Source organism: Fukomys damarensis, unplaced genomic scaffold (assembly GCF_012274545.1).
Source record: "Fukomys damarensis isolate Sample0158 unplaced genomic scaffold, DMR_v1.0_HiC HiC_scaffold_38, whole genome shotgun sequence".
NCBI classification, from domain to species: Eukaryota; Metazoa; Chordata; class Mammalia; order Rodentia; family Bathyergidae; genus Fukomys; species Fukomys damarensis.
Genome location: NW_022900950.1, coordinates 50,458,615 through 50,471,640, shown reverse-complemented (window position 1 = coordinate 50,471,640; position 13,026 = coordinate 50,458,615). Strand labels below are relative to the sequence as shown.

Here is a 13,026-nt window from a genome sequence, read left to right as displayed (position 1 = left end):
ATATATATATATATATATCGTTCTCTACAGTTTTAACTTTTTGTTTAAGAAGAAAAACACAATAAATACTAACTATACTAAAAATGACTTTGTTGGGGGGCATGGTAACAGAATCGAACTCAGGACCTCGCACTTGCCAGGCAGGTGCTACACCACCGAGCTGCATCCCTGGCCCTAAAAATGCCCTTCTCTCATCAACTAGAGAGTACTTCCTCTTTAATATCCCTTGAGAAAAAGGTACCTTCTGGCACTATAACCCTACTGACCTCTGCTGGTCCAACAGGGGAGAAGACACTGCAGATGTTTTCCTATCTTTCTTGCTAGCTGAAGAGGACTTCGGGCTTGATTTTCGCTTTGGAGATTTGCTAGATTTTCTTAGAGAAGGTGACGGAGACAATTTTGATCTGATCACTTCTGGTGAAACCTTTCAAAAGAATTCAGTAGTCAATTCACATACTCCTTCACTCATGGTACAACACAGCATACATCTTAAAATCATAAAAAACAAATCCTCAATTTAGAAATAAAATAGTACTAGTCACCATCTGTTGACAGTAATCTAACTCCTGCTTCTAACCAGTATATAATTAGTTACACATGTATGAAGAAAGCACATTAAAAATTATGAAATTTCAGAATCTCCAAAAAGTCAAATTTTATTCAAATGAATTTTGATTTCTACACCTTAGAAAAGTGAACAAGATATTTTAGTAATCTCATGGGCCCGAAGCAGACACATTGAAGCAAACCCCATGGTAGCTGTTGATTCTAGACAAAAGAGCTGTAGTTTTATTCAGCAGTAAAAGTATGTCCTATTATCTAATAATAAGTTGATAAATATATCCGTATTGTAGTGTAATTTAAGATGCAGTTATCAACTGATTTCTCTGATTAATTTCCACATGGATACTAATTACTAACATATTTATTGCAATAAATAGGATACCTCCTTTTTAATGATAATTTCTTCTCTTTTTTCCAAATTTTCTTGTTCCAGCTTCATTAATTCTCTCTGTATCTTCTGACGCTTCATTTCCAATGACAATTCATGAACATAATCATAATTAATATCTCCATTGTCAGAATCTTTAAAATAAAAATTCCATTGCTTGTCAGAAAGTATAATTATCTACACAAAATTAGTTTTTCTACTAATTTTATATACAAATTTAAATGGGTGACTTTAGTGTAATATGCTCTTGAAAAATAAAAGAAATATTGTATCTATAAAGGATTCAATCATTATGGTTGGTTTCTTTATGAAAAGCCATACATTTTTAAGGATCATGAGTTTTCTGAAAGTGATTCAGAAGTTGTCCGAAGGTTTGGCTTTTGGTCAGAATTTGAGATTTTATAAGTTACAATTAGGGCTGCGGATGTAGCTTCAGTGGCAGTTGCAACTTCTGATGCATGTTCAAGGCCCTGGGTATGACTCCCAGTATTACAGAAGAAGGAAGGGAGGGAGGAAGACACCAAAGCCTTTAATATTTCATGCTTTATAAGATGTAATTATTTGCTTGATTTACTTGAAGATTCATCAACAAAGTGAGGTTATATTAGGTGTGCAACACTACTTCTACATCATTGTGATACAACTGACTTGTATCTAAAGCTAAAATTAACTAATTCTAAGAATAATGCATACATATATACTAATTTCTCAAGGATTTTAATGTACTGACTCCCAAATTAGGCTGGACATAGTGGCACGTGCCTGTAATCCTAGCACTCAGATCCACATGAGTTCAAGCCACCCTGAGCTACACAATGAGTTCAAGGCCAGTCTGAATTACATAGCGAGAACTTGTCTCAAAAAAAAAAAAAAAAAAAAAAGAAGAAAAACAGATTAAAACAATCCATCTTAATGGATCTGATGTTACTTATATAGAATCTTTTCTGATAAAAAATATGAAGGTTGATAAAGAAGGGGAAGAGGGAAAGATCCATTTTATTACAATATATATGTTTTCCATTGCTACTAGCACTCAATCCTTCACCTGCATGTGACATAAATTCCAACAAGCCTGGAGAATGGAGCTGACTTCTGTTCAAACTAATGAGCATGTTGGGCTTGACTGATCACAAACTGAGGTGCCTTGTCAAGCTACACTTTCAGTACTTTATATATTTCTTAACTGAGGTAAAGAAAATGAAGAAACTATAAAACAATAAAGACAAGCAGTCCTATTTAACTGATTAAAGAATGAGAAAACAGACATCATCATTGGGTATACCTCAAATGTAGTAGAGGGCTGGGGATTTAGCTCAGTGGTTCCACTGCCTGCCTTGCAAACATAAGGACCAGAGTTTGAACTCCGGTACCAAAACAAAACATAGTAAAACACAACTATCCATTCATATTTGGGGACTGAGAGAGCAGTTATACATTTATGATCTGTGTTACTGAACTTGATTACTCATTTATGCTGGACAATATCTCAAACTATAAAAAAGACTGAATAGGGGCTGGGGATTTAGCTCAGTGGTTTCACCGCCTGCCTTGCAAGAACAAGGGCCAGAGTTCAATCCCCAGTACCAATAAACAAACAAACAAACAAACAAGCAAGCAAATAAATAAATAAAAATAAAAATGAATCATGTTATTCGATCAGAAAATAATTACTAAACAAGTGTTTGTACTCCACTGAGACACTTTACTTCAGTAAATAAAATGACTCAATAACCGGACGTGATAGTTCTTAAATAAATACAATTCTATCGCCAAACATCTGAGTACAACAACAACAAAAAAAGAATAATTTTGAAGGTGTCATGTCAAAAATGTAACTCAGTGGCACCATGCCTGCCTGTCAAGCTCAAGGTCCTAAATCCAATTTCTGTTATTAAAAAAATAGAATAAAAAAATTTTTGAAGGTGTCACCAGTAATGCTATAGCAATCTAAAAACTGCTATCTGGAAATATCATCAATATAGAACACATAAGAAATGAGAAGATGGATTGCAGTCTAAGTTTCCAACAACCAAATCAAGAGAAAGAGGCCTGAGCACATAAAATATATGACAAAGTCAATGTACTACAGGCAATATACTTTGCTGTGAAGAAAAGCACTTGAATCCTTACTACGAAAGTACTTATTTTACGCATATTTGTTTTAATCAAAACTCAGATGTTTTCCTATTCTACAAAAGAAGAAATAGCCCAAAATACAGAGTTGGGCATGGTGGCACATGCCTATAATATGAGCACTGAGAAGGCTGAAACAGGAAGATTTCAAGTATGACTCTTGCAAGGACAACTCAGTGAGACCCTGTCTCAAAATAAAAAAAATTAAAATGAAAAGGACTGGAGATGTATCTCAGTGGTAGAGCACCATTACAGCTAGAAGTTATTTCTACAATTACTTTATAAATAGTGATTCATCAAAATGATTCTAACTCATTGGGAAAACATTTAGCATAACAAAATTTAACAAGACAGATTTTAAAAATGGTTAACAGGGCCGGGGATTTAGCTCAGTGGTTCTGCCACGTGCCTTGCAAGCAAGTGCAGTTACTTTTCATAAAAACATACATTAGGTTTATTATTGCCTAATCTTCCGATTTCTCAAATTCAATTTCTAACCTGATAATCATTGAAAAATATCATCCATAAAGAGAAAAGCTCTTAGCTAGGTATTGTGGCATACATTTATAATCACAGCAGTCTGGCAGGCTAAGGTAAGAAGACACTGAGTTAGAGTCTAGCCTGTGCAACTCAGTAAGACCCTGTCTCAAAATAAAAAATAAAGGACTGAGGATGTAGCTTTGTACAAAAGGCCCTGGGTTGAATCCCCAGTACTCAAAAAAAGTAAAAAATTTTTAAAAAATGTAAAAAGAGGAGAAGGAAGAATTATGAGGAAGTGGGGGTCCTTTAAGAATACAAACATCATGGAACCAAGAAGCTGAAGAAACATGACTATACACCAATTTTTCCTGAGTTCAGCTAAAAATGCTACTCACTTTATAGCGACAGTGTATGGTAAGTTTATTAAAGCAGTACATCTCACTAGTCATGATTTGAGATGATCAACATGCTTCAATATTCCTTCAATAGATCATAGAGATGCACAAAAATTACAACCTGTGAGTTTTAATCAAAGGAAAACAAGAAATCACCAAGTGGTCTTATATGTAAAACTATTAAAGATACTTACATTCACCTTTAAGAATATTTTCTATATAAAAGACTCCTGTAACAGAATCACTTTATATTCTTTTGAGAAGCTATTCAAGCGTCAAGTCTTAAGAGACCAGCCAGAGTACAAGGAGTCCCTACATAAAACAAAACATCTTGAACAGGAAGACAGAAAACTAAAATGCCATAGTTAGAAGGCAACACAAAGTATGTTTTCTACAGCAGTTGTGTCAAATGCTGCTGAAAAATCATATATGACAAGACAAATACATCTCCATTTATTCAGCAAAGAAGAGTAAGTTGTAAGAGCAACTGCAAAGCAGTTTTTGTAGAAAGGTGGGTCAGAATTTAGATTGTAAATGGGAAAAGGAGGATGGTAGCCAAAACTAATATGAGAAGAGAAAATGGATTTAAAAGAGAAGAGAATATAGAATAAATGAACAAATTGCTGAGCTAGAGAAAATCAGATTTAGACTACAGTAAAAAGGAATGTATTGACTTTATAAAGCAGGAGGAAGGCCTCTTGCACAATGAAGAAAATAAAACACTGCGATTTATTAACAACTAATTATCAAAGGAACAACATAGCTGCTTTTACTGTAATTGTGTACAAGAGGTATTGGCTTGGGTTTTATAAAATATTAATGAATTAATCATAAGGAAGTCTCCAGTTTGTTCTTCGAAACAATTTTTTAACACAGCACTTTCCAAAGGATAGAATAGATTTCCTTAATAGTACTGATGTTTCAATTGCTGGAGAGACGATTAGAAAATCTGGTCTATATACATCTTCAGAGATCATTCTGAAATACAGCAGTAAGTATTTTAGGCGTGTAAATTCTTGGTTGTCTGTCACAAGGACTTAACTTGGCCATTAGATCAAAAGCATATTTATCTAGGGCTCGGGATTTAGCTCTGGGGTGCTGCACCTGCCTCACAAGCACAGGGTCCTAGTACTTTTCTAATCCCTGGTTTAAGTTCTTAGCTTACCACTGAAAAAACTACTGCATTTCTTAAACTCTTTATTTTTGTCATCAGTATGTAGAGTAAGATAAATATAAGGTGCATATTTAGTGCATTCAACAAATACTGAACTTCCTTTCTCTGTATCTGGTGCTGTGAGGTTGGACTGCACCTTCCAGAGCAACAAAAAGGTGGAGAAGATAGAACATTTTGTGATGTGGAAAAAAAATAAATGCTTATTTTTTAAGACAATGACTCATATTTTGCTAACTTTCATGAATACATCCCAGGACTCAATTATCATCTGATTTTGATTTTCTCTGAAAAATGAAAGTCAACAATTTCTTGGAAGTAACTGTCTCAGGCACTTAAGTCTTAAAAATCCCATTTTTAATATTTTGTGTAAAATAGCATAAAATTAACTTTTTTAACCTTAGTATTGAGGAATTTAAAATTTTACAAATGTAATAAATTCCCAAAGAACTATGATACAGCAAACTTCTAGAGAGAAAACAAAATGGAGAAGTTGAAATATACAGCACAAACTTCTTTTTCTGGCTTTGTACTGCTATCATATGTGTTACAACACAGAAGTAGGATAATAGTTCTGAAACAAAAGAGAGATCACAAAGTCTAAAAATAAAAAAAAAAATAAAAAAAATAAAGTAAAAGTCTACAGAGTGAATCATCAAGAATTGATTAGGTACCCGAAGATGTTGAAACTCACCATCTCTATTAGTTTCCCATTCTACATTTTCTTCTTCACTTTCTGGAGTTCTCTCCTTAGTGATTTTTATATCTTCCTTCTCCCTGTGTCTCCCTCTTGAAGATTCTTTCTAAGAAGTACATACATACACATAGATGAGTAATTTTAAAAATTATATAAGGTGGTAGGTTATTATAACATTTTAATTTCATTCTCCGGTTTCAAATAATCAATTCTGTAAACAGTCATTTATCTACAAGCAGGAAAGTGACAAGTTCTAGTGTAGCACAACAATGAAAAATTATAGTATGTTTATTTCACTAAAGAATAGCAATATAGGGCTGGGGATTTAGCACAGTGGTTCTGCTACTTGCCTTGCAAGTGCAAGGACCCAAATTCCGTCCCCGGTACCAAAAAAAAAAAAGAATAGTAATGTTGAGCTGGGTGTGGTGCACGCCTATAATCCAGCACCCAGGAGGCTGAGGCAGGAGGGCTGCCTGGAGTTCAAGGTCAGCCTGGGCTACATAATGAGTTCAGGGCCAGCCTAAACTACAAAGACCTTGTCTCAAAAATACCAAAACAAAACAAAACAACCCCCCCAATAAAACAAAACAAAAAAACACCAACCAAACAAACAAACAAACTACAAAGACCTTGTCTCAAAAATACCAAAACAAAACAAAACAACCCCCCCCAATAAAACAAAACAAAAAAACACCAACCAAACAAATAAACAAACATACAAACAAAAAACCAGCTATATAGTAAGTGGCAGATCTGGCTAAGATTTAAAAGTCAGAATGCAAATCTGTTATCTCAATAGGTATTTGATATTCTTCAACATATTCAGCTCTTCTGAGTTAAAACAAAACAAAAAAACCTCTTGAGAAAAGACAGTTTAAAATGGATAAAATACACTGGTGTGGTAGTGCATGCCTGTTATTCCTGAACTCAGGAGGCTGAGGCAGGACAATCCTCATGAGTTCAAGACCAGCCTGACCTATATTGCAAGACCCTGTCAAGAAAAAAAGGAGGAAAAACATTAGATAGATAGATAGATAGATAGATAACTAGCTAGCTAGCTAGACAGGCAGAATAAAATACAATGAAAAGATTTATAAGTGAGCATATTTAAAAATAAACCATTTACAGTAAATCCTCAAAAATAACTGATTTAAGGACCGGTGATTTAGCTTAATGGTTCTACTACCTGCCTCATAAGCACAAGGTCCTGAGTTCAATCCTCAGCACCACCACCACCACCAACAACAACAACAACAAAACCAACTAACCAACCAAACAAAAAGATGCAGTTGAAAAATAGCTAATCTAAGACATATACTAAAATACCAGCCATTTTCCTACACTAAGGATAAATTTAACCTCATTTAATAATTTTGTAGCATTTACAAAAAGACATTTTTATCGATTAGTCTTAATGTAGTTTTAAAAAAAGCAAGTTTTACACATAATATAAAGTTTAGCAGTAGCCTATTCACAAAACAAGACAACAGCAATTCAATTTATAAAATGCATTTGAATATCCTGTTACATAAGATTTGAAACCACATTTTACTAGGTGGTGAGAAAATAAAGTAACCAGTGTCATACAACTGGTATCCTTCCTTAACAGTGAAATTCTCACTTTTCTTTACAATTCAAATAGTAACTGCAAAAGAAAATGATACTAAGTACTCAAACTTAAACTTCCTTCTGAGCAATACCAGTCATATAATCTGGCTGCCTAAAACTTTACAAACTGATTCCTCTAAGTTTTTTTTTTTTTGCAAGAACACTGATACAGTTGCCTCTAAAATTTCCATATTTAGATAAAAAGTTGTAAATAATCGCTACAAAATTACACATATGGTTACTGATAAGATAATAAATGTAACAAAATAATCATTAAAAGACTAAAAGAATGGGCCAGGGATTTAGCTCAGTGGTTCTGCCTCCTGCCTGGCAAGCACAAGGACCCGAGTTTGATCCCTGGTACCAAAAAAAAAAAAAACCCAAAACCAAACCAAACCAACCAAACAAAAAAACTTGAGGAAAAGACTGAGAATAATACTTGCTATGGAAAAACTGCAAAAGATGAAGAAAATGGGCTTTTATTTATACAGAAGCCAAAAGAAAAAAGGGGAACACAATCTATTTTTAATCATAAAATAGTCTGTGAAACACTAAGAACTATCATATACCTCATACAATTTCTGAATCTTCTATTAAATATTTTTACTAATATACTATTAAATGTATTTTAGTATGTACCCATATTAAATATATATTAGTATATACCCATACTACAAATATTTTATGGGAAGTTATCTCCAAATATCTGAGTAAAATATTGTGTTTTCTATCTAAAATATCATATAATACCGAACTACAAATTTAACTGCAAAGGATTTCAGGACAGCAGTGCTGGTGCAACAAAACAGACAAAATAATATGTAATATTAAACACAACTAATGTTTTTTCTAATATTCTAACACCATCCTACTTCAAATCATAATATAGAGAACTGTTGTGATAACACATTACGTAGGTCAGCCTGTTTAAAAGAATTTTCTCTTCTTCAACCATCTATAACTTATTTAGGCATGTTATTCCTTTATCAAATACAATATTTCCTCTCCTCATATTCAAATAAATAAGGTCTTGCATTTCTTCTTTCTTTTCTTTTTATTTTTTTGAGATAGGGTCTTTCTATGTAGCTATGGCTGGCCTTGAACTTGCTACATAGTCCAGGCTGGCCTTGAATGCATGACAATCGTCCTGCGTCAGCCTCCTAAGTGCTGGGATTACAGGTGAGCCTGGCATTTCTTATCACATATGGTATAGCACAGTCCTATATTTCTTGGCTAGATGGTTTTTCATCTTATTTCTCTTAAATCCAAACATATTAATTAGAAATATAACCTATTTCATTATGTATTCTTGTCATAGTCCCCACCTCCTAACAGCAAATCAGCTTTAGCACCCCCATAATCTAATCTTCTTCCAAAAACCCCACCTATAAGTGTATGAAGCTCCCGAGGGAAATCTAGATATAAACCATAACAATTCTAAAATTAGTCATTTTGTACATACAAGGGCTGATGAAAATATATGGTGTGCTTATATAAAAAAAATTACAATTAAAAAGCTGCCCTTAATCCTCTTCAAAATGATCCACACACTTTGAACACACTTATCTAATATTTCTTACTACTTTCTAAAGCAGTTGTGGAAGTCCTTTTCATGAGTGTCTTTTTTTTTTAGGGGGGGGAGGTACCTAGGATCGAACTTGGGACCCTGTGCCTGGGAGGCAGATGGTGGAATACTGAGCTAAATCCCTGGTCACATGAGTGTGTTTATTAAATGTGCTCAAAAATACAATGAATGTTTGCTGAGTGCCAGCCAATGAAAAGGCTAACTTGTAAAAACATAAATAACAGTGTGTTCTCATCTACTTTATTCATTGGATGAGACACCATGCAACTTCTGGCTGCTTTCCAAAGTCAAAATGACCATAAAGGGTAAATGTTTTGACCAAACCCAGGATGTTGAGGCAGCCACATCAGCACTAAAGTTAAATACACTCACAAAAGAAAACTTCCAGAACTGCTACATGTGATTGACAGGTGGAGGGTGCTGAGGGGGGTGAATGGCAATGTGTATTTTACTGTAATGCATTTTTAAAATTTAAATATTCACCTTAGTTTTCTATTATAGTGCATATGCATGTTAAAATATTTGTTAAAGAACCACAATATTTTAGCCATAACCCTCAGGACTAGATATTTCAGAATTTTTTAAAATGTCAAAGTATAGTGAGTAACAATGACCATAGAGTCTGCATCAGTAGCTGCCTGTGATCAAACATAATATTTTTGTAGCAAAACAGGAAGTTACTAATTTGGGAAAGACTATAATCAGATCACTTCAAGATCAAGATTTGCTGCCAAATAAGTCTACACCTAACTCAGGAAAATGTTTGGTTATAGATTTCTTGGATTTCAGATATACAATAAATGATTGTGAACTTCTGTTTTTTGCATTAATGGTGATTGAACCCAGTGCCTTTGCACTGACCAATATTCTCAACACCCCCACCCTGCTTTATTATTTTTTTATTTTGAGTCAGTGTTTCACAAAGTCTCTGTGTTACTCAGGCTGGACTGGAACTTGTGATCCTCTTATCTCAACCTCTCAGAGTGCTAGGATTGCAGGCATACAGTATCATGTTCAACTATTATGGGCCTGTAACTTACTTTTGTTTTTCCTTTATTTTACATTCATATATCATGACCATTATATGTATGTGCTGACTATGTTCATTATGAATTTTATTTTAAACAGAAAGGAAGCATTAAAAGGAATCTGAAATAAAAAGGATGGAGGATAACACAAGTTGAGAATCAGAATAAGTGGATTAGTAACTAAACAATAAAATGTTAGCTTTTTAAGAAATCTAATCCAGCTCTTGTTGCTTTGCCATGAGTTCTGCCATGAACTGTTGTCCTTCCGCCAGCCTTGGAGCCAGCTGATTATGGACTGAAACCTCGACGAACTGGCGCTGTCTTCAGTCCTGAGTCCATGGAGGAGTATTCCAGCATCACTGCAGAAGACATCAGTGACATTTACATCCTGCCCAGTGGCTACTCTGGACAAGTCAGCCCCACAGAGTCTCCAACCATAACAACCTCTTGGCAGTCCAAGAGCCTGCCTGTCTCAATGTCAGCAAGCCAGAGTTGGTATACAGAAAGCCTCCCAGCGTCCCTAGGCCCTGAGTCCTGGCAGCATATTGCAATGGGTCCTGAAGAAGTCAAAAGCTTGGATAGCAATGGAACTGAAGAAAAGAGTGAGAACAACTCTTCCAACTTTGACATTGTGCATGTGGAGAAAGAAGAGATTCTCCCTGAGGATGTGGAGGTGGCTGGAGCTGCTGCCGCCCTGCCAACCAGGAAGCCACAAGAGGTATTGCACTGAGCCCCTGTTCCCTTGCTTCCACATATCACTGCCACTTCTTTGCTGCAGACAAGGGAACCTGACCCGGAAGTGATCTAGGCTGAGGAAGCCAGCCTGGCTCTATCTCTGTTCGTAGAACTCAGTGAAGAAGAGGTGAGAGCAGCCACCATGAAATCTCATGAAGTAGATTAGGGGATATCCCCTGGCCTGCTGAGTGAAAAGGAGGACGCTGTGAGGAAGGAGAGGTTCCGCGGGGAGTGCCCCCCACCTAGTAGGTGAAAGCCCTCCCCGTGGCTAAGGGCAAGTCTATATTGCTTTTGGAGGTGCTGCCACTGTGGCCCTCCTGGCACTGACAGCTGGGGTCGCCCTGGCTCTTGGAAGAAAATAGTGGCTTGTTCAGGAGAAAGAAATTGAAAAGGGTCTAAGGTTTAGTTGTATTAGCTGGAATTTGAGCTGCCAGCATCTGAATGGACATTTATGGAACATTCTGAGAGAATTGAGAATATCTACTCAACAAGCAGTAGCTTGATTCACAAGATGAGGCCAGTGGTAGAGTGCATTCAGTATGACCTCATCATCAATTCCAAGGGCCTTGGCTTGTGCTAGACTCAAACTCACGACTAAAGTACCCCCTGTAGAACAGAGTTGCTTGACATTTTGATGATCCCATTAGAGAAGCCACCCTGTGCACTGAAGGATGGCAGGAGCATCCCTGGCCTCTGATCACCCTGTTGTAGCACCCTGTCCCAACGTTTCAGACATTGCCAAATGCACCCTATGGTCAAAATCAGCCCTTGTGGAGGTCCACTGTTTCAGATAGAGAAGGTTACTCTCAGGAAAGCTGGGGTAGAAAGTCCCAGGCTTAGCTGTGGTCTATCTTCATGAACGGCCAGTGTTCCACAGCTGCTCTTTCGCCTCCTCTTCCCCCACCATCCCATACTGTAAGGGCACTGACCCTATGTCACACCACCCTGCAGGTATCACACTGCTCTTCTCCTCACATCCCCCTCCGGTCTGTGGGAGAGGGCTTGCCTGCTCCATGCTTTCGCCATGCATGATGAGCCCCCAAGGCTTCCTGCAGCTCCACTTTGCAGAGATGCTGCCTTTTTGAATCTTAGAAGAATTAAATACACAGACGATAACAAAAAACCAGGCCCAGGGTTGCTTAACCTGTAAGTTACTGGCTGCAGGGACAACGTCTGTCTTTAGAGGCAGAGGGTGACCTGACTGACCTGTGGGGCCTCTTCAAACCCTTTTTGTCATGGTCGCCCCACTTGCCTGTAGTGACTGACTAGACAGTACCTCGGGGGTCATCTGCTGCTGTCTGGCCTTGGGTCAGGATATTTCTTCCAGTATCTGGCCTGTCCCAGGACTGGTTGACCAGCTCTGTGGGTCTCTTACTACGCGGTAAGTGAGGATTATTGTCCTCAGACTTACAGAGTGAATTGAAACATACTAACTGTGCTATCACGGAAATAAAATGATAAATATTTTATCAATCCCAAATATCTCTTAAATTTAAAGTGAAAATAAAAGGCTTAAACTTCAAGTCTGAGGCTACCGTGAGGTTCTAGTTTGGTCTTCACAGTACAGGAATGGAGGCCTGAACTCTTCACAGCCCAGATGCCAGGACAAGAAGTTGGAGGGACCCAGGCCACTGTGCAGTTGAGGGGCAGCATGGCTGATCCCATCCCTTAGGAGGGGTGGAACTGTGTCTTTTCACGCCTGAGGGGCACAGTGACTCTGCAGGGCCCACAAGCTTGATAAGAAGTCATCTCAGATTTATCTCAATGTAACAAATCACTTTTTAGATCCTGAAATTTAAAATAAAAATGTTTACCCCACCTTCTGTCTCTCTTAGATTTCTTTCTCTCAATACATTTTCCTACTCTTAAAACAAAACAACTTTACCTACCCTGATCACCAAAAGAAAGAAAGAAAGAAAGAAAGAAAGAAAGAAAGAAAGAAAGAAAGGAAGGAAAGAAGGTAGGTAACCCAACCCCCTACCTTATGCAGAAAAGTTTTCTTTTACATTTATATAGTATATAAACCCTCCATTAAATGAATTGTCTAGGAAAAAATGGGCTCCCAAGGTCTCCACTGATGGCTCTCTACTCTCACATCCATTTGCTCCCACTTTTAGAGTGTCAGTTATTTAAAAATTCTCACTTATATCTCTGTGGAATTTCTACTGATCTTTGGAGTTGGGGTAAGGAAAAAAAAGCCCATATCAAAGGCCAAAGGTATGCAATATGTTTATCATACAAT

General features: G+C 36.7%; 1 protein-coding gene and 1 pseudogene across 2 annotated transcripts in view; one reads left to right on the top strand and one right to left on the bottom strand.

Annotated features, from left to right (window-relative positions):
* Zc3h13 (zinc finger CCCH-type containing 13) overlaps positions 1-13,026 on the bottom strand; it is a 76,864-nt gene that overhangs the window by 48,671 nt on the left and 15,167 nt on the right. For both annotated transcript variants that reach the window (XM_010637035.3, XM_019209411.2), the window contains exons 5-7: positions 5,826-5,934; positions 947-1,086; positions 267-424 (exon numbers count right to left, since the gene is read on the bottom strand). In XM_010637035.3, coding sequence (XP_010635337.1) covers positions 267-424; positions 947-1,086; positions 5,826-5,934 — 407 coding nt within the window. The remainder of the gene's footprint in view (positions 1-266; positions 425-946; positions 1,087-5,825; positions 5,935-13,026) is intronic.
* Positions 9,314-11,166, top strand: LOC104871238 (annotated as a pseudogene).